Source organism: Giraffa tippelskirchi, chromosome 11 (assembly GCF_054371585.1).
Source record: "Giraffa tippelskirchi isolate mGirTip1 chromosome 11, T2T-mGirTip1v1.2.pri, whole genome shotgun sequence".
Classification (NCBI taxonomy): domain Eukaryota; kingdom Metazoa; phylum Chordata; class Mammalia; order Artiodactyla; family Giraffidae; genus Giraffa; species Giraffa tippelskirchi.
Window position 1 is genome coordinate 24,558,772 of NC_137285.1, and position 22,109 is coordinate 24,580,880.

The following is a 22,109-nucleotide window of genomic DNA, read 5'->3' on the forward strand; positions in this document are numbered from 1 at the left end:
TCTGAAATAGAATAAGGAGAGACTTTTTCTGCTTCAAGGCAGGTTCAAAGGCTACATCATTCAAGTGAATCAAGTTCAGGGCCAAACCACCAAAAAACACCACATATTATTTCTAACAAGCTCAAAACCTTCTGCAAAGCAAGCTTCCCAAACCACCAAAAAATACATTTGAGCCTTATCAACCCCAGGCCCACTTTGTCCTCTTGTCAATTATTCTTTTGTTTTTTTTTTCCTCTTTTATATCTCTCATTTTTGCAAGAATAGTGAATATCTACTTAATAATGTCTTATTCAGAGACCTGCTCTGAGATCTGAACACCTTCTGAGCACAAGATTCTTGACAAATTCTTGAATATTTAGCATATAAAACTGCAAAGACTTCAGCAAAGTATATGCATTGTTAATAATTAACAAGACGTCTGAACTTCCCTGGTGGCTCAGTTGGTAAAGAATCCACCTTCAATGCAGGAGATGTAGGTTCGATTCCTGGCAAGATCCCCTGGAGAAGAAAACGGCAACCCATTCCAGTATTCTTGCCTGGAGAATCCCATGGACCGAGGAGCGGGCTATAGTCCACGGGGTCACAAAAGAGTCGGACATGATTTCGTGACTAAACCATCACCACCAAGACAGCCATTCATTCATTCATTCATTCATTCATTCATTTAACCAATCTAAAAATATCTCTGACTTTGAGAAAGGCACCCAGACAGATCTGAGTGCTGTATCTCTGTTTTGGACCTTCCCACCTCCCTTGCCTGAAGTGTCAGAGAACCAAGCTAATACTATGCAAATATTTGGCTGCAGGCTTACATTCAGATCAGACAACCAGAAGCCTTTGAAACTGACTTCTTGTGGGAAGAAGCAACCAAAGAACAGGTGGGGAAGATGAGCAAGAAAGAGTTCTTTGATTCTCCAGACACATACTCAGGTGACGAGAGACCTCAGATGCTTCTGAAATTGACTCTCTGTGGGAGAAGGAAAAGGGATGGAGTGGTGAGAATGTGCAAAAAAGTCCACGTGCTGGGTGATGCTTCTGTTGTTCACTGGAAGGAAAACATTTTCTGAAATTTAAAGGATCCTTAGATGTTTAAAGAATGAAAGTGCTTTGCCTTTCTTCCTTTGTGGAGGTCTGCTTTGGAAGGCTTGAGCTCCAGGAGAGAACAGAACTTCTAAGATGACAAACAGCCCCATCCTGGTTTTCCTCTTTGCAATGGCTAATGCACACACATGCACACACCCAGCTATTTTTGTAAATTGCCCTTGGAGATAATTTGCACCACAAAACTTGGTTCTCAGGATGGAAGACGAGCCTCTGTGTGTCAGCTAGAAATGACAGGAACAGAAGTGACAGGGAAGTGGTAGTTTTTAGGTGGTCAATCCCTGTCTGCACCAGGAGTCCTCGATCCAGATGGGTTCCCTTCTGTTGCTGGCAATTAATCTGGTCCCCTCTCCACCCTGGCCATCCTTAAGTGGCAAGCTATATCCTACTGGCACCTGAACTACAAAACATGAGCCCACCTGTGGACTTCATAGCACTGTCACCTCTGAGTCTAGAAATAAGTCACTATTGCAGAGGAAAGCACCCAAGGATACATGGTTGTATCCTTCAGGGTTTTATATACAGCAGATGGACAGATAGAGCTGGGGCTTCCTGGTGGCTCAGTGGTAAAGAATCCACCTGCCAAGGCAGGAGACATGGGTTTGATCCCTAGGTCGGGAAGATTCCCTGGAGAAGGAAATGGCAACCCACTACAGTATTCTTGTCTGGGAAACCCCATAGACAGAAGAAGTCTGACAGGCTATAGCCCGTGGGGTCACAAAGAATTGGACACAATTGAGTAACTAAGTACAGCGCACAGCAAAGCCATCAGTTCATGCTGGATATTACAGAAATGCCTCTAGTCATTTAACAGGTATCCATAGTATTTTATGGATATATTAATACATGTATACACACACACACACACACACTTATGGGCTTCCCAGGTGTCTCAGTGGTAAAGAACCTGCCTGCCAATGTAGGAGATGCAGGTTTGATCTTTGATCCCTGGGTGGAGAAGAACCCCTGGAGAAGGAAATGGCACCCTACTTCAGTATTCTTGCCTGGAAAATCCCATGGACAGAAGACCCTGGCAGACTACAGTCCATGAGGTCACAAAAGAGGCAGACACGACTTAGCATCTAAACAAGAACAACAGATCAGACGCAGGCTAATGCTAAATATTTGGAAGCTCTGCTAAATGAGTGTCAAATTGACTTCATTAAAAAAGATACACAGCTTCATTATTTTCTAATTATGAGAATTCCAACTAAAGGCTAATGACATTGCCAGATACAGGTTTCCTGCCAGCTGTTTCCATAAACAGATAAGACTCATTCGTAATTAGTGCGTGTTAAGTATTCAGCAGGCATATTATTAATGCAACTTTTAAAAAGATGGAAAGCGTGCTATTTTACCAACTTAAACACACATTTGGAGAAGGCAATGGCACCCCACTCCAGTACTCTTGCCTGGAAAATCCCATGGACGGAGGAGCCTGGTAGGCTACAGTCCATGGGGTCGCTAAGAGTCGGACACGACTGAGCGACTTCACTTTCACTTTTCCCTTTCATGCACTGGAGAAGGAAATGGCAACCCACTCCAGTGTTCTTGCCTGGAGAATCCTAGGGACGGCGGAGCCTGGTGGGCTGCCATCTATAGGGTCGCACAGAGTCAGACACGACTGAAGCGACTTAGCAGCAGCAGCAGCAAACACACATTTGTAAAGTACTTACTGATTTATTTTACTATTGTCTTAAATGGAAAGCACCTTTCTAATTGATGGACTCTGAACAAACACACTTTGGCTCTACATCCAAAATTTTCCAATCTTTTGACTTCTAAGTGGCAAGATCCTTATTTCTGAATCTGCAAAGACTTGGATCCCTCAGAATACACAGCCCAGGAGCAAACCTCTCTTGGCCATGGCACAGCTTGCCAATGGCAGGGCTGCCCTCAGGACTCATGTGAACACGCTAGTGGGCAATGGATTGTGGTCAGATGCACAGTATTTTGTGAAATTTAATTCTACACTGATAGCTGCTTCCCAATAAAGACTGATGTGAATATCATCTACTGGAGAGTTAAAGCTTTCGGAGATTCTACTTTGTAACCCCGGGTCCAGGAATTCAACAAGCAGTAGTTGGCAAATGGAAAAAAATGGCAGAGAATGAAATTGTTTGACTTCAAGACCTTGAGTTTCCATTGGCAAAATGTTTCTCTATATAGGCAGTCATCTCTACAAAGAATATTATGTAAATGTGTCAAGCCTGAGAAAACCAAGCACAAAGCTACACATCAGGCAGAGGGAGGGCCCATGACCAGCTGAATCTAGGTCTTATTTCCAAAGGACAGAAGGGAGCGATCACAAGGTCTCAGTCCCACAGATGCGTTGTTCATTCTAAATCCTTGTGTTTAATCCCCAGATGTACCCTCAACCCCAGCTGAAGGTTTTTCCTGCCAACAATCAGCCAGGTTCAATCATGAGGTTAATGCTGTCTATTGGTTTCTATGTCTTTGGTTGAGATTAAAAGGAAATTTCCCAGCACTAGGTCACAAGCAACAAAACTGAAATGTGCAAATGATAAGCAAGAGAATGATTTCTTTTTTAAACTTACCCACCCCCTTAACAAACACAGAATTTTTTTTTAAAGGAAAGAACAGTAGGGGACTTCAACATCCCACTTACATCACATCAAGAATCTTTTCTTGATGTGAGATGCTATGCTCACAATGCTACAAGATTAAAAATCAATTATAGGAAAAAACTGTAAAAAAAAAAAAAAAAAAACAAACATATGGAGGCTAAACAATTTGTTACTAAATAATCAATGGATCACTGGAGAAGCCAAAGAGGAAATCAAAAAGTACCTAGAGACAAATGACAACAAAAACATGACGATCCAAAACCTATGGGATGCAGCAAAAGCATTTCTAAGAGTGAAGTTTATAGCAAGATAATCTTGACTCAAGAAACAAGAAAAATCTCAAATAAACAACCTAACCTTACAGCTAAGCAACTAGAGAAAGAAAAAATAAAACTCAAAGTTAGTAGAACAAAAGGAATCAGAAAGATCAGAGCAGAAATAAATGAAACATAGACAAAGTAAAAAAGAAAAGAAAGAAAGAAAAACAGCTATTGAGCCCCGGGGAGAGGGACAAGAGGGCTTGTCATCGTTGGATAAGCTTTAAAAACCCACATATAAATGTTGTCCCATGTCCAGTAACACTCAGGGGTCATACTAAACTTGATTAGATGGCACTTCAGGTCAAGTTTCTGGACTGTGTAGCAATGTGAGGACACATTTAGTGATCTAACAACACTTATACCAAATAGCTGTTATAATCAGACTCATGTGTGTTTAAAACAAATGCAGCAACAAGCAAAAAAAAAAACCTGTTATGAAAATCCAATCAAGCCAAGGCAAGTAGCTTCCCTCACATGCTACTGTATATTCCAAAGAGAAAACTCACCCCTTCTTTTTTCTTAAATCCCACAGGACTCATTTTAAATGCCTCCTCTTGGTATAATTTTTATATAAGACACTCCACAAACTCTATTAAATATCCTTCACACTTTCTGCTCTTTAATATTTTGAACACTAAGTTCTATTTCCAAAGAGAAACAAAAGGATAACTTTGAGGTTGGCACCACAGAGTGTACTTAGAACTCACACGCTTGGAAGAGACTGTGAGTTGGTAAAACTCTATCCTCCCTGACAATTTTTGCCAACCCATTTGCAGACTCATATCAACTCTGAGCCATTTAACTTTAAGACCTGCTGAGAACCACCTAAGCCAAGTCCAAGACAGAATATCAGCGTGCTCCTGACTTTTCTGCGACAGCCTAGAAAACCTATTAACAACATCTTCACCGAATCATTTGCCAATTCAAAGAGCTCTAACTGGTATTTCTACTTGACAGTGAACATTGGAGTCGCAAAAAGTGGAGGGACGTTTCTACCCTCGACAGCGCTAACACAGATCTACGCATCACATAGAGGGGAAGGGTCTCAGAAGCGCCCTTGACCTTGGAGATGCTACCAGGAGATAATGAACTCACCTTAACGTGAAGCGGTCCTCGGTGGAGTTTTTGGAGATGGAGACAGGAAAAGTCAGCACGTCTCCCTGCCTGACTGTCTTCGGCACGTACTGCACGGCCACATGGTTATCCAAGCGCAGCTCTCTCAGCGGCGGCCGGCTGGGGGTCTGGTAAAGAAAAACACTCCCGATCCTGTGCAAGGGAGGCCCCGACTCATCGATGTCATTACGGCCCGTCCGCATCCCGCCGGCTCTCCGGGTATCCTCCTTGGTGCAGTCTCCACGCTCGTCCCCGGGCTGCACGGCGTAGTAGAGCTCCACGGGGCTGCCCTCGGGGGGCTCTGGTGCCTTCTTCCTCCCCGCCACCACCGTCGGGGGGCCGAACCAGCTGGCCGGGAGCTCCAGCTGCGCCACGCACAGCCCCAGAGCCCCCCGCAGGCGGCAACTGCCACGCACCTCCCGGGTCTCCCGGAAGGCGAACACCCGCAGGCAGGGCAGGCTCTGCACGGGGCCAGGGTCGTCCCAGTCCCTGCCCACCACGTGGAACAGAACCTGCACGCGGGGCCGGCTCAGGTAGATCTTGTCCCGCAGGATGTGCGCCTTCAGCTTCCAATTCAGAGAAAACGTGCTGGTGAATCCAAAGGGGCTGGAGGGGAGCATCAAGTCCTGGGGTACCACCTGCTCAATGGCGAAAGGCCCGTAGCTGGCATTCAGGACTGGCAGCCTCTTGGATTTGTAAATCAGAAAGGACTCCACTCGCGACTGTAGACTGGAGTTTCTCATGATGTCCTGGTTGGCTTCCTTGAGGAAGAAAGACACGTCTGCGTGGTGGATGTGGTAGGTCACCGGGAGGTAGGTGGGCAGCAGAGAGAACCTCTGGATACTCTCCAGTATGCCTCGGCTTTCAGCCACTGTTGGGAGGAATCGGGGTTCAGGGGTTAGAAACTTGAGGGCAGTGGTACCAATATTTCAGACCTCTTTGCACCCCCTTTATAGTGGATAGCCCTGCCTTAACATTAATTAAGCAATTCTTTATCCAAAATGTTTTAAATCAATTCATTTTATATTAAATGTATTTCTTTAAAGAAAAACTGATGCCACTGGAGTAAGTAGAGAACCTAGAGAACCAGCCACCAGCCTCATTGGCCATGCAGAGAAGCTGAGCAACCAAATACAATGGAATATTACTCAGCTGTAAAAAGAACGATTTTGAGTCAGTTGTAGTCAGGTGGATGAACCTAGAGCCTGTTATACAGAGTGAAGTCAGAAAGAGAAAAACAAATACCATATATTAATGCATATATATGGAATATAGAAAAATAGTACCGATGAACCTATTTACAGTGAAGAAATGGAGGTGCAGATGTAGAGAAGAGACTTGTAGACACAGCAGATAAGGAGAGAGAAAGGAGAAACAAAGCACAAATTGACAAAGTAGCATTGTCATTTATACACTATGCTAAGGCAACCTAGACAGCATATTAAAAAGCAGAGACATTACTTTGCCAACAAAGTAATGTCTAGTCAAGGCTATGGTTTTTCCAGTAGTCATGTATGGATGTGAGAGTTGGACTATAAAGACAGCTGAGCGCAGAAGAATTGATGCTTTTGAACTGTGGTGTTGGAGAAGGCTCTTGAGAGTCCCTTGGACTGCAAGGAGATCCAACCAGTCCATCCTAAAGGAGATCAGCCCTGGGTGTTCATGGGAAGGACTGATGTTGAAGCTGAAGCTCCAATACTTTGCCCACCTGATGCGAAGAGCTGACTCATTTGAAAAGACCCTGATGCTGGAAAAGTTTGAGGGCAGGAGGAGAAGGGCATGACAGAGGATGAGATGGTTGGATGGCATCACCAACTCAACGGACATGAGTATGGGTAGACTCCAGGAGCTGGTGATGGACGGGGAGGCCTGGCGTGCTGTGGTTCATGGGGTCGCAAAGAGTCGGACATGACTGAGCAACTGAACTGAACTGAACTGAAGGCATTTCAGTCATATCTGACTCTTTCTGACCCCATGGACTTTAGCCCGCCAGGGTCCTCTGTCCATGGGATTCTTCAGGCAAGAATACTGGAGTGGGTTACCATGCCCTCCCCTGGGGGATCTTCCCTACCATGTGTAAAATAGATAACTAGTAGGAAGTTGCTATATAACACAAGGAGCCCATCCTGGTGCTCTGTGACGACCTAGAGGGGTAGCATAAGGAGGGGAGGCTCAAGAGGGAAGGATATAAATATAAATTTATATTTATGCATATTAATTATATATTTATATACATAAATAATTATGTATATATGGGAAAGGGAGGCTCAAGAGGGAGGGGTGTATATATATATATATATGTGTGTACATATATACACATATATAATTATGTATATATGGGAAGAGGAGGTTCAAGAGGGAGGGTGTGTATGTGTATGTATATATATATGTATGAGGGAGGGGTGTGTGTGTGTGTATATATATATATATATATAGATGTATGATAGATGTATGACAGAGACCACCACAACAATGTAAAGCAATTATCCTCCAATAAAAAAGAAAGAAAATTCAAAGTAATGCCTTTAATTTTCAACTAGCAGTCCTCATGCCTTTTAGGAGGTGATGGCTTATGCCTAAGACTTGCTCTCTTTCAGTCAGAGGGAAAGATCCTCATGAGAAAGGTCTTAAGAAACTGCTGGCATCCAACAGAGAAGAGTGCTCCCATTACCTCCCCCAGATGGACTGAGACTGGAAACAAGAATGACTTTCTCAGCATGAGGCTTGATGCTGTGTCCACATTTTACCCAATACTATTGCCTGTTCCACCAGATACATACTCTACACTTGACACATTTACCATGGGAACATGATGAAGGAATTTAAAGATGGACAATCATAAATCACTTGGACATCACATATTTTCCTCAGGGCTAAGCTGAGAGATGGAGAGAAAAGACCTTGGAAAGATACTGCTGGTAGGAAACCTTCTGAAATAGATGGGATGAGCCAACCCCAGCATGTTGGGTCCATGTGATCCTAAAAACCCAAGAATCAAGGGAAGTCCATTACTTTTGTGACCCCCACATTCTTCATGAAAGCTGTGTTGACACCAATGCACAGAAAGTCTTCTTTCCCCCGCCCCCTTCCTGAACATATCCCGCCCTCAGGGAGAAAAAGAATCCAAAAATGTTATTTTTACAATGTGCCTTATATTCTGTAAGAAGAACACAGACACAGAGATTACATAATTCAAGAACCAATTTAAGGGGCTTTAGAAATGGAAATTACTGGCTCTGGAAACACTGACTTTTTAGGCAAAGCTCCACAAATTATCCAGACCCCTTCTCATTAGCCTGTCACTCTCTCTGGTTACTTTGCAATAAAAGCAACTCAGGCCTTGACATTCATCAGGCCGACCTGTTTCAGAGGCCCGTTTCAGAGGCCTAGGTGATGACATTTTCTGATACATGACGCCTACAGGAGTCTGGACCCCTCCTGGCAGTTGTCTGTGAACAGAGAAGAAAGCAAAGAACTTGGAGAAAGGAGTCTTCACTGTGGCTTTGCTGCTCAGATCTCGCGACAGAACAGGCAAGCCCCTCAGCCTCTCTGCCTCTCTGGGGCTGCTCTGTAGGAGGGGCCTGACCAGAGGGTGGAAACCCCCCATTCAGTTCTAGCAGCGCAGAGCACTCAGCTGAAGTCCATCCTACCCTGGACAAGGAGCCAGCTTGGCATATATTCATCCTGAGTTGATGGGCAACCCCTGAGGGAAGGGCTCCCTCCATTCCATGGCATCACCCAGCTCAGGCCAGGCAGAGCTTCACTTCAGCAGTGAAGGCTTCTATGGTCCTGAACCATCTGAAACCTCCGATATATTGAGGAGTTTTGATTCACCCAAGCACTGATTTCATATGATTCAACCTAATACCTAGGAATTCCTTTTTCAAACATCACAATATCATGGACTTCACAAGAGACCTCATTCCTTAGGAGAATTACATTTTTCTTAACATTCTGGAAATCTCTCAGGATTTACATTTTCAATAAGCATGCACTGTCACTTGTGAATTTTCATGCAAGGAAAGCACAGGGAGTGAATTTTGTGCTCATGTTCAGGGTTGAAGCTTCCTCCTTCGTCCCTTCTCTGGGTACCACCTCCCTGCCCCGACTCTGCTGGGACATCGCAGGCTGCGTCGTAAAAGTCACTTCTCTTGACTGCACAATTCTGCATTATATGCCCCACTGATGTCCTCCTGTAGATCGTATACTTTCCTATCACAGGACTTCATTCTCTGCTGTAATTCCCTCCATGCCCCAGTGGGTTATATGCAAGTGAGCAGACATGACACGTCGGCCTTTTCTCTGTTTTATTCACAGTCCTCAGAAGAGCACCTGGCAAATATTAGGTTCTCAGTAAATATTTGAGAAATGAAGGAGTCAACGAATGAATGGTGCTTCCAGTATTACAAAAAGCTGATTATATTTTGGGGACTTTATACACTGTCTCCTCTGTTGCATCCCTCTATAATTAGAATCCCCCATTCTTTCACCCCATGAGTAGTTCCAAGTAATCTTGATGATAGGGGACTAACGAAGGGAGGCACCTCTCTATGGAGTAAGGTCCCTGATTCTCTTTTATAAATTTTATTAGATTATAGTTGATTTATAATATTGTGTTGGTTTCAGGTGCACAGAATAGTTATACATATTTATATATATATTCATTTTATTTCAGATTCTTTTCTCATATAAGTTATCAGAGGATACTAAGTAGCGTGCCCCGTGCAATATAGTAGGTCATTGTTGGTCACCTGCCATATATATAGTAGTGTGTATATGTTTATCCCAAGCTCCTGATTTATCCCTACCCCCACCACATTTCCCTTTTGGTAACCATAGGTTTATTTTCGATACCTGTTAAGTCTGTTTCTGTTTTGTCAATTTGATTTTAAAAAATAACCACTGATTAAGAATCCACCTGCCAATGCAGGGGGCATGGGTTCAGTGTCTGGTCTGGGAAGATCCCACATGACGCGGACCGGCCATGCCCCTGAGCCACATCAAGAGAGAGCCCCCATGCAGCAAGGCCCAAAATAAATAAATAACTTTAAAAAAATGATACAGATGAACTTATTTACAAAATAGAAACAGATTTACAGATCCCCTGATTCTTAAAAACACATCTGGGCACCACGTGGAGCAGTTACTCTGGTTGTCATCACACCAGCCTGTCATTCATTCTTTGTAGACACTGCTGAAGCCAAATAAGCGGTCAGGTTATCGATAAGGAATAATATCAGACTCCGAGGCTCTCTGAACCTTCCTGTTGAACATCTGACCCCTGCTACTTGAGAACCCCTAACTTTATTGTGCAACTAATGACATATCCCAAGGGCAATGGCTGTGGGTCCCCTGACTTTACTTGGGAAAGTAATCAGGGGTTACCATGGGCATCATTCAAAGGGAAGTAATCTCTAAGCTGCATTCCACAAATGGTCTATTTGTCTTTTCACCTGGTTATCTGACCTCAATGTTTATTGCTTAAAAATGCTCCAAGTTGACCCAAAGCTAGTTGGTATTTCCTTTTCCAGTCATTCCTTTTTAAAAAAACAAAACTCAAAAAAAAAAAAAACACCGGTGTTCCACAATGCACAGAATGGACTAAGAAGTAAAACTGAGTATCCTGGAATCCCCATAGGGATGGCTATTATAAACGAAGAACACCACTTCCATGTAAAAAAAAGAGCAAGGTGTCAAATAACAAAGAAGTTGCATCTGGTAAATCTCAATTAATAAGCTATTAAGGAAAAAAAAATACATTTGATTTTGGTGCTGTGACTTACATGCTTATTTGAAAGGAAGTGACATGTTCCCATCTTTAAGCAACTCAAGCAGCCTCACAGAGATTTTCTATTAATTTTAACATTTTGAAAAAAAATAATTTCCCCTAAATAATACCTTTAAGAAACCTGAGGAAGATGGCAATTTGAGCAAAGACCTTTAAAATTTCCCCTGACTGGACTCAAAAGCAGTAGCTAAGAGAATATGGTAATAAGCAAAAATCGGCATCTGTGCTGAACATTCAGTGCAAACTGCAAGCCCTGGCCTGGGAGAATTTCTGAGAAATCGCATGGGATGGCAACACCTCATGCAGAAAATACAGCATGGTGAGGGTTGCCAGATGAAATACTGGAAAATCAACTATGTTTCCTTTTCTAATTAACAGAAAGGTTGCATGGGGGCATGCTTATAATTAAGAACCAAAACAAAATTTGTCACGTATCTGAAATCCAAATGTAACCAGGGACCCTGTATCGTTATTGGCTAACTCTAGTAGCCCTAAGCATGACATCATAAAAGAAGGTAATAGCCTGGTAGAAATAACCTGACATTTTTAAAAGCAAAGGGCATGCATCCCAGGGATGCTCTGCACTTGGTAATGCTTCCTGATGCTGACTGCCGACAACATTTGTAATCAGCCGAATTGAACGACTCAAGAGTGCGTGTGACCACACAGTGCAGAAAACCCCAGAGTCAGGGCTTCTTGCTGACTTGGAGTGGGAGGTGTGAAACAGCCTTACTGTGGACTGAGTCCAAGCCACACCAAAACGATTTACAGGAAACTGACCCCCAGTGCAGCAGCTGTACCAAACTGAGAGAAGGGCTGTTATAGCGACGGTCTGGGAATATCAGCAAACCCAATGCATCCCCACGCTGCTCCAGCTGCAGCATCACAGATACAGGAATGTAGTACCACTGGCCCTTCCAGGTGGACATTTCCTGTACAGCTCTAACAAGAGCAGGTGAAAACCAAATGGAGAGAAGAGGAACCCACTCCACTGTGCCAGGGAAATGCCAAGGCACAATGAGATGACCCTCATTCAAGGACCACGAGAGAGAAGGCAAATATAAACAGAAAACAGAAGGAGAATAAAATGTTTTTTCTTTTCATAAATAAAAACCGCAAAATCAAAGAAGGACGTTTGAAATGGTGATGAAGAGGTAGTTTCAAGAGTAGTTACCGCAGAGGACTAAAGTATATTTCACACAGAATAACTTTTACACTCTCACTAATCAAGGAAATGCAGGCCCTTTGTTACTTTATAATGAAATAAGACCAAGATGGAAGAAGATATGGCAGTATTAGAACTAAGGGATTTAAAATGGTTTCAGAAGCAATCAAATAGATATGAAAAAGCAGAAAATTGAATTTATCCTAAAAAAAAGGAGAATTTGTGAAGCTTTCCCTAAAGCTAAACGGCAAAGACAAGAAATGAAAATGACAGTGGCAGACTGCAAACAAATATTAGACACATTAGATATACATACAGATAATAGAGCTTCTAAGAAAAATAGCAGAAAAATGCAAAAGAAGAATCATTAAAAGACAATAGAGAAAGGAAAACAGTCCTGGGGTAAAAATAAATATTCCACTAAATTCCAACAAAAACTGTAAACACCAACTTTTAGATATTTCCTAAAGGCATTTCTTAATGTCACAGATAACAAATAATTCTATAAGTGCTTATTTAAAAATAAAACTTTAAAAAGAAAAAAACTAATGAAATTGGCCTCAGTCATGTCCACTGTACAAAATTAAGTATTATAAAATAACAAGTACTTCCCCAAATCTTATGGGGAATGTTCTAATTGAACAATTAATTCTCTAAACTAGAGATTGTCCTGATAATATGTGAAGACAACAGAAAGATGCAAGGTTACATCCTATCTACCTTTCCTTAAAAACATCACTGAATCAAATTATTCAGACAACTAGGAAGTGGACCAAAGTATAATAGTCAGTAACAAGAAAATCATAGCATAAATACAAAAACATTTAAGCATAGAGTAAATTCAAATAAAGTTTAAAACATAGGCAAAACCAAGAAGTTAAAAATACTTATTGATCAAAAAAGATTCCTAATCCAAATATTGTTTCTTTTAAAAATCAAAAACTTGGTAAAAATCCCAAAAGAAGCACAAAAAGAAAAAAAAAGTAAAAATGTAATTTTGCCATAGAAATGGTTTATTTTTGTCAACAGTAACCAAATAAATATATATTTAATGTACTTTTTTTAAGTTTAAAATCAAGCTGTTTGGCTTACAAACTGGGAAGGGAAAGAGAGAAAACAGAAACAGTTCATCAAGTGATATATGGAAAATAAAGAAAATTGATCATCAAGAAAGAAAATTGATAAAAATTATAAAATATGATGAAAGGAATAAGAACAAATTTGTTAATTATGACACTAAATATAAATGAGTTAAACTCTCCAGTGAAAAGAAAGACTGACAGAATGACTCAAAAATCATAAGAAAGTAAGTTTAAATTGTCTGCAAGAGAACTCCTAAATAAAGTGACTGAGACATTTTTTAAAAAATCCTGAGCATAAATATTTCATAGGGGATGAAAAAAATAGCACAACTTTAATATCAGAGGATAAAGTAAATTCCAGAGAAAAAATAACTACCTGGGTTAAAGGTCTTAATTTTTGTGGAAAGACACAATTTATAGTGCATATGTAGTAATAAATATTCTATGCAAAAATATATCTCCAAAATTAAAGTTACAATTGGAAATTGACAGCTACTAATTTTTTGAAAATTTTATATACATTCTTTTCCAACCTCTGACTTATGAAGGATGAAAAAGTAAGGCTTTGAAGATATAAATAATATGAATTATAAAGTTGTAAACTCTACCAAGGATACTCATATATACTGTTCATGACCCCTTGCTAAACATCATAGACAAAGTCACAAGAAAAACCAAAAATTTCACAAAAAGAATTTAAGTTGTAGTCCATGAGCATATATATTAAAATATACATCAATAACAACAGAAAAATAGAAACAGCGTTACTCCCTTGGAAAAAAAAAAACCCCACTAAACTGTTCTTTAATTGCACTATATTTACAAATCCTAATAACAATGATAGTACACATCAAAACATATGTGAAGCAGCCAAAGTGTTAGTTGCTTAGTCGTGTCTGACTCTTTGCGATCCCATAGACTGTAGCCCCCTAGGCTTCTCTCTCCATGGAATTCTCCAGGCAAGAATACTAGAGTGGGTAGCCATTCCCTTCTCCAGGGGATCTCTCTGACCCAGGAATTGAACCCAGGTCTTCTGCATTGCACGCAGATTCTTTACCATCTGAGCCACTAGGGAAGCCTGTGAAGCAGACAAAGATGTAGTCAAAAGGAAAGTCATCTTGCTGATGAATATAATATGGCCAAAGCCTTGCTTGGCTGCAAAGAGAAACCAGAGAAAAATAAAGATGTGCTTTTGTTGGTAAAAAAAAAAAAGGAAAGTCATACAATCTTCAATACTATCAGTATTAAACAAAACAGAAGGAAGTTGGTAAACTAAGCATTCTACTCAAGAAAAGAGAAATCCCAAACAAAACAAAAAAATTATAAGGAAAAAATGATAAAACCAAAGGTAAGAAGTAATAATATAAAAGATAACAAAATTGAAAATTAAGCCAAAGAAATGCTAAATTTAAAAAATAAACATAAAATGGATTGTTACAGATGGATGCTTCCACAGAAAACCCTCATGAAACAGCCTAAAAGAAAAAAATAGGAAAAGCTGGTATAAATCTGGAAAGCAAATATCCAATATCAATGGGCCAGAGATACTGATAAGTTCTAAAAGATATCAGATGGGATGAATTGGTCCCATATTGTGGTCTTTTGGTAACTGTACTCTCAATTTTACTACAGAATCTCTTAGTTTTGTCTGCTATATTTATCAATGTCTGAGAAAGGTATGTTAAATTATTTCCCAGGGATTCTGAAATGGTTAGGTTCTTATATTTCAAAAACACAAGACCATACCTGTCCTCAATATGTCAGACACTACCTAAGGAATCATGACCATGATAAATTCTTGTGTATTATGTCCCCTGTTGCTAATAATAAAATTTTCCTTTGGTCCTTCTTAATGTTTTTGGCTTTGAAAATATTTTCTTTCCTGAAATTAATACAGCCATCCATCTCAGATTTCTCTGATTCTTGTAAACATTTTCTTAATGCAACATTTTGCCTGCTTTTATTTTCAGTGATCTGTGTATTTTTCTTTAGTGTTGATGTCTAAATAGATTTTAAGCCTTTACTTGATTGATTTGTTTGGATTTATTCCTGCTATCTTATTTTATGTTTAAATGTCCCACAATAGTGTGTGGATTTTTTTTTCCATTTCTTCTCCACTGGATTTATTTTTATATGCCCTTATTTTTTTCTGTCTAGTGATTGGAAAATGCTATAGAAGTTCTTTATTGCCAAGGAAAAAATATGCATTCAACTTGACTAATGATCAAGGAGAAAATATACAAATTTGAATAGATTCATAACCTTATTACTATGGGAAAATATTTTGGAATTTCAGTTTAATAAATCAAACTGAAGGAATATTAGCTCCACTCCGGTCCTCTCTCTTAAAAGTCAGTGAAAATAACAACAAAATCTTACATGAAGGAGAGAAAATTTTGCTTCTTCAATATAAGAAGAATAAGAATGCATTCCAAAATCCCAAAATCACAAACAATATCCAACTTAACCTGAATTGGATAGCTTTCCCCAAGAGTGAAAGAAGGTCTCTTCTTGGACCAGGAAGGTCTCAGCGTGCTTAGAATGATAAGACCTAATTACATAGCAGACCCCACAGTCACTGTGGTTTTTGGGAAACCTTGACACTTCCTGTTTCCTGTGCCCTTATACTGGGTCACAGATGAATATGTCAGAGACGGAAAGCAGATGGCTTTCCTGAGAGCTGGGACACACTAGATACTCTATAAGTTTCACTAAGTTCCTAAAGGCCCCAGACTGAGATGAGAGGTGTGCCCTCTGGGAACTTGGATTAGAGAGTATTTAACACACAAACCCAAATCAAACTTCCTGATTGGCTCAGCTCACCCACTTTGCTCCTTCCTACTCCTGAGTACCAGGGCTGCCCTACACAGAGATGAATAATCAACAGTCAAAATCATATCATCCCACTGAACCCCAACACATGTTCAGTTGATGACTTACAAAAACCAGAAAGGAACTCTCTCCTCTTCCCTCCAGAAAATCTGCCAGCAACTTAGAATTTGTTACCTGTCTTTGTCTGTGATGATAAGCATCTCTTTCTCCTTCAAAAAGCAGTCTTTACAGTCCACTTTTCCCTCTCAAGCTTTCACATCATCTCTTTCTGCCTCTCAACTATCCAGCTTGCCTCAGTTTAAAAGCATGGTATACTCAAACTTCAAAAACAAACAAGCAAAACTGGTCCTTGATTCTAAAGCCTCTTCTATTTTATCTCTGCTCCTTTGTCTATACATGAAAGTGAAAGTCGCTCAGTCAAGTCATGGACTGTAGCCCTCCAAGCTTCTCTGTAAATGGAATTCTCCAGGCAAGAATACTGGAGTGAAAAAAAAAAAGAAGAATACTGGAGTGAGTTGCCATTCCCTTCTCCAGGGGATCTTCCCAACCCAGGAATCAAAACCGGATGTCTTGCATTACAGGCAGATTCTTTACCATCTGAGCCACCAGGGAAGCCTTTGTCTATACATATTAATGTACAATATATAGACACTATTATACATATGCTTGTAGACATGTTGGTATTTATGCCAATGATTGTAGACAGCTCCTCAAACACATGCGCGCGCGCGCACACAGTTGTCTCTGGTTACTGTCATGGGCTAAAAAATACCTCCCTCCAAAGATATCCATGACCTAACCCCAGGAACCTGAGAATATGGGACCTTCATAGCAAAAGGGACTTTGCGGTTGTGATTCAGTTAAACATTGTGAGATGGGGAGATGATTTTGGTTCGTCCAATGGGACCAATGTCATCACAAGGGTGTTAATAAGAGAATGTCAGGAGGTCAGAGAAGAAGGAGATGCTTCTTGCTGGCTTGGAGGATGAAGGAAGGGGCTGTGAGTTCAGGCATGGAGGCAGGGAGCTTTAAAGGCAGGGAGGCGATTGTCCTCTGGAACAATTGCTGGGACAACACTAGCCCGGGGAAAAATTTTACATTTCTGGCCTCACTGCCTTTCTCTTTTTATAACTGCAAATGTTATTTATGCTGTTTTACATTATTTTCCTCCTTTTGTAGATAAGGAAACTGAGAGTCAAAGGGATTGACTGCCTGACCAGGGTCACACAACTAGTCAGTGCCTGGGGGACTGGAGGAGGTAGGTCTAGTCAATGGTGTGCTGGACTTGGCAGGGGCAGACTCTCAAGAGCTGAGTCTATGCATCTCCTTCCAGCTCCACATCCAAGAACTTCAGGAGCCAATCACCCATGCCATGCTGACAGTGTTTACACCATGGACATTGGCAAACCCTACCAACAGCTGTCTCCCTCCTTTGCACCACAGACCAACATGTACCCTGTTGGTCTGCTGCCTGGGTATGAATTCCCCACAGTCTACTGTGGTCCTGTCACTTTTTCTGTTATCAATAAAAAGATGTCCTTAACTCTTCAATGACTTGCATGTGAAATTTAGTAGCTCAGCATTCAAAATCTCTGGGTTTCGATTCTCCCTTCCCAGACTCAGGATCTTGCTGTCTGCCACATCAAACCTATGCTCCAACCAGACCACTGCTCGTCATTCATCAAATGCAATCCTAGGTTCTCTCCTCTGTTGCTCCCACCCTCCAGGTTGCCATGCCCTTTTCCCCAAAGCAAATCTCTAGCAGATAAATGCCCATCTGTTCTAGAACATTGCATAGTAGGGCCTCCAGATCTAAGAAACCCCCCCTAGGAACCCCAGTCAAATGTCATCTCCACATCTATGCAATACTTTGATTCTGTGCTTCTCCTTGGGTAGGTAGCAAACTGCTTTGTGTCACAGTTACGTTATAAAATTATTTAATGATTACACTTACTTCATTCTGGACACTGTTTTACATGCTCCAGAATGACCAATGAACATAATACTCCCAACAACCCCATACATTAGGTGCTTTTTATCATCCTCACATCACAGTGAGGAAACTGAGGCTCAGAGAGGTTAAGGGACTTGCCTTAAGTCACAAAGGTAGTAAGTGACAGAGACAGAACTCTAATACAACAGTCTTGACTCCTTTTCCACAAAGTAATGCAGCCCTCAAGGATTCATTAAGGACCCAGCCCTACTGGGTTCATCTTCCTGGGTTCAATCAGGCTTTTCCAAGAATATGGCTTGAGTATCAATGACATCATGCTTAGTTAATTCACAGTGGTATGCAGAAAAACACTTTTAAAATTTTTAACTGGCCATGCATCTCTCTTTTTTAAAAAAATAATTTTATTTATTTTTGGCTGTATTGGATTTTCATTATTGGTGAGGTTTTTCTCTAGTTGTGGTGAGTGGGGGCTACTCTCTAGTTACAGTCCATAGGCTTCTCACTGAAGTGGCTTCTCTTGGTGCGGACCACAGGCTTTAGGTACACAGGCTTCAGTAGTTGATTCACGTGGGCTCAGCAGTTGACGTTCCCAGGCTCTACCGCAAAGGCTTAATAGTTGTGGCACTCAAGCTTAGTTGCTCTGCAGCATGTGGGATCTTGCCAGATCAGGGATAGAACCTGTGTCTTCTGCATAGGCAGGTGGATTCTTGACCACTGAGCCACTGGGGAAGCCCCATGCATATCTTAATGAATACTGGAAAAATATAACTCACACATCAAGTCCAAGAGTCATAATTGTTAAAGCTGAGGTTGACATGAAAGTAGGTACTTCTTGGTGATTGGTCTACAGTGGCTGCTTGACTTTCAGGTCCAGGGCTTACAGGACATGCTGCTGTAGCACAAATTGGAAGATGACAACTGTCATGCCCCGAGGACCCAGCACAGAGCTGGACACATTTGGGGGGCTTGTCATGTCATCTTTAATTGAGAAAATGTTAGCTCCAGGGAAAGACACACGCTGTCCTTTGGGATTTGCATCAATAAAAGGATACTTCTTGAAGACCTTGGAAAAGCACGGTATCTCTCCCCCCACTCCAAGGACACCATACGTGAAGTATAGGAGAAAGGTCCAGATATGCAAATGAACACATTTACTTTATTTTTTAATGACATCAAATATATTTAAATATAAAACATGGAACTGCATTGCCAAAATAGCTTTTTTCCAATTTTTTTCAAATTTATAATTGTTGAAATTTTGACACAAAATATTAACTCTGATATTAGTTAATTACTCTCTAAAAACTTACATGATGCTCCAGATCTTTAGAATAACACAGAAGATAATTTTATAAATCTGGAACCAACATACTTTTCTAGATCATTTAATCTAGAAATTATCCACACAAAAAATTAACCAAAACGGACAATTAATCATTTTTCTAACTTCATATGGGAAAACATACTTCATTGAAGGAAAATTTCAATCTCTAGGAATCATGCCCAGAGATATTTATGCATATTTTGCTATTACAATAAAATATCTTCCTTCCTCATCTTCTCTTATTCCAGTCCCTTCATATTTGTCCCTTCTAGATTCAGCCCCTTCTAGATCCATCTTCTCTTTTCTCCTTAGGATGAGCACATTTACTTTATACACATGGCTCTTAATTTGTTTCTAAAACATTGAGTTTGTCGCTTCTGATATTTCAGAAGGGAATTTGTCTTCATTTCTCAAACACATTTTCTTTCATACTTTGAATGATTCAGGAAGCTGGTATCTGACTGCAGCTTCCCCAAGGAGCATAACAACTAAAGAATGTAGCCAGTGGCAAATGCAGCCGATTTAAGTGTAGATTTAAGTGTGAGAAGCACTCTAGCTTAAAGAATAATTTGTTATGAAAAATATGTTTGGCATCTGTAGAATTCTTTTAAAAGCAAGATACCTCTCTGCCTTTATTCATCTTGTCATTCATGGCACTAATAGATGTGTCGGGTGCTGTCCAAGGTGCTGGAGAGATGGAATTAAATAGAAAGAGTAATATCCCTATCCTCACGAGGCTCACATCCTAGTGAGGAGGGCAGATTAAAACACAAGTAAAGAAATAAACCCACGTAATGTAATTTCACGCAGCAGTAAGTGCCATGAAGAAAAATAAACCAGGGTACACAGATGGAAGCATGGCCAGTCAAGTAGGTCTGTAACCTGAGACAAGAAGGCTATAAGGAGAGTTACACATTCCCATATATATTAATCATATTTAGTCCCTGTCAGCCTTTACATTTAACTAGCTAACTGCAAAAGCTGGGAAGTTAAACAGAAATTCAGACAGTCTTAACCAAGGTCTTTCCACCCCAGCACTACTGAGGCTAAGTCTTTCTGCGGATGGTACATTGTTGAATATTTATCAGCATCCTTGACCTCAACTCACTAGATGCTAGAACTCCCCTGTCCAGTTATGACAACCACAAATGTCTCCAGACAGTCCCAAATGCACCTTAGGGTAAAGTTGCCTGATAAATACAAGACACCCATTTAAATTTGAATTTCAGAATAATAACGAGTACTCTTCTTAGTGTAAGTCACTCTCAAATATTTCATGAGCCATTCAATGTTTATTTGAAAACCAAATTTAGCTGGACACTCTGTATTCTTATTTGCTATGTCTGGCAACCCTAATTGGGAAGAAAAATCATTTCCATTAGAGAACCACCACTCCAGGTTTACAATTTAGGAAACTGTACATATGTATGCCAGGTACATATATATGCATGCCAGTGACATATGTATATACATGTCACTATCATCACGGTGGCTTCTCTTGTTGCAGAGCACAGGCTCTAGAGCAAGGGCTCAGTAGTTGTGACACGTGGGCTTAGTTGCCCCCATGGCATGTAGAATCTTCCCAGACCAGGGGTTGAACCTGTGTCACCTTCATTGGAAGGTGAATTATTGACCACTGGACCACCAGGGAAGTTCTCTGCAGAAGAATTTTTTGTGTTTATTCAAATGGAGGTCGCTCTTACCTCAGAGAATTTTTTTTTCTAACTAAAAAATTGCAAGACTACTTTAAATAATGTGTGTAAAAGCTCTTTTAGGAAAAAGGGGGAATGATAAATCCAAAGTAATTTTGAAAAATATAACTAGCCAGCCATCCTAGACAATCTGATGAGAAGGTGTGGTCCCATCCTCGCCAGTCAGGTTTCACTTGAATTTTTGCATACAAATTCCATAGAAACTGTAAGCCATGAAATTAAAAGACACTTCCTTCTTGGAAGAAAAGCTATGACAAACCTAAACAGCATATTGAAAAGCTAGTCATCACTTTGCCAACAAAGGTCCATATAGTCAAAGTTCTGGTTTTTCCAGTAGTTATGTATGGATGTGAGAGTTCAACCATGAAGAACACTGAGAGACAAAGAACTGATGCTTTTGAACTCTGGTGCTGGAGAAGACTCTTCAAGAGTCCCTTGGTCAGCAAGGAGATCCAACCAGTCAATGCTAAAAGAAATCAACCCTGAATATTCATTGGAAGGACTGATGCTGATGCTGAAGCTCCAATACTTCGACCACCGGATGAGAAGAACTGACTCACTGGAAAAGACCCTGATGCTGGGAAAGATTGAAGGCAGGAGGAGAAGAGGCAACAGAGGATGAGATGGTTGGATGGCATCACTGACTCAACAGACATGAGTTTGAGCAAACTCTGGGAGATAGTGAAGGACAGGGAAGCCTGGCATGCTGCAGTCCATGGGGTTGCAAAGAGTCAAGACACGACTGAGTGACTGAACAACAATAAAAACAAACTATGATGACTATATCTGGCAAATATGGCTGAAAGAGGAGGTCTGTGAGTTCTGACCATAATTTCTAAGACTGCAAAGAATCAAACAGAGAAACAAAACCCTCTTGCTGTCATTGCCTACAAGGATTCTCACCTTCTGGTCAGCATTGGGAATTACTTGGAGGGCTTGCTGTGGTGGGGCTTCACCACAGAGCTTCTGATTCAGAAGGAGTAGGTATGTGGTGGAACCAAGAATTTGTGTTTTAACAAGTGAGGCTGATTGACCTGGTCCAGGGGCCACACTTTGAGAACCACATACTTACTGCATCCTTGACCTGGGAACTCATTTGAGAACTGTTCAGAGGGAGAATAAGGGTGAAC

At 40.8% G+C, this 22,109-nt stretch overlaps 1 protein-coding gene across 1 annotated transcript in view; it reads right to left on the reverse strand.

Moving 5' to 3' along the window:
• Positions 1 to 22,109, reverse strand: part of TMEM132D (transmembrane protein 132D) — an 819,007-nt gene that overhangs the window by 589,340 nt on the left and 207,558 nt on the right. Inside the window, exon 2 of the mRNA XM_081544711.1 lies at positions 5,105 to 5,993. Within this exon, the coding sequence (XP_081400837.1) occupies positions 5,105 to 5,993 (889 nt within the window). The remainder of the gene's footprint in view (positions 1 to 5,104; positions 5,994 to 22,109) is intronic.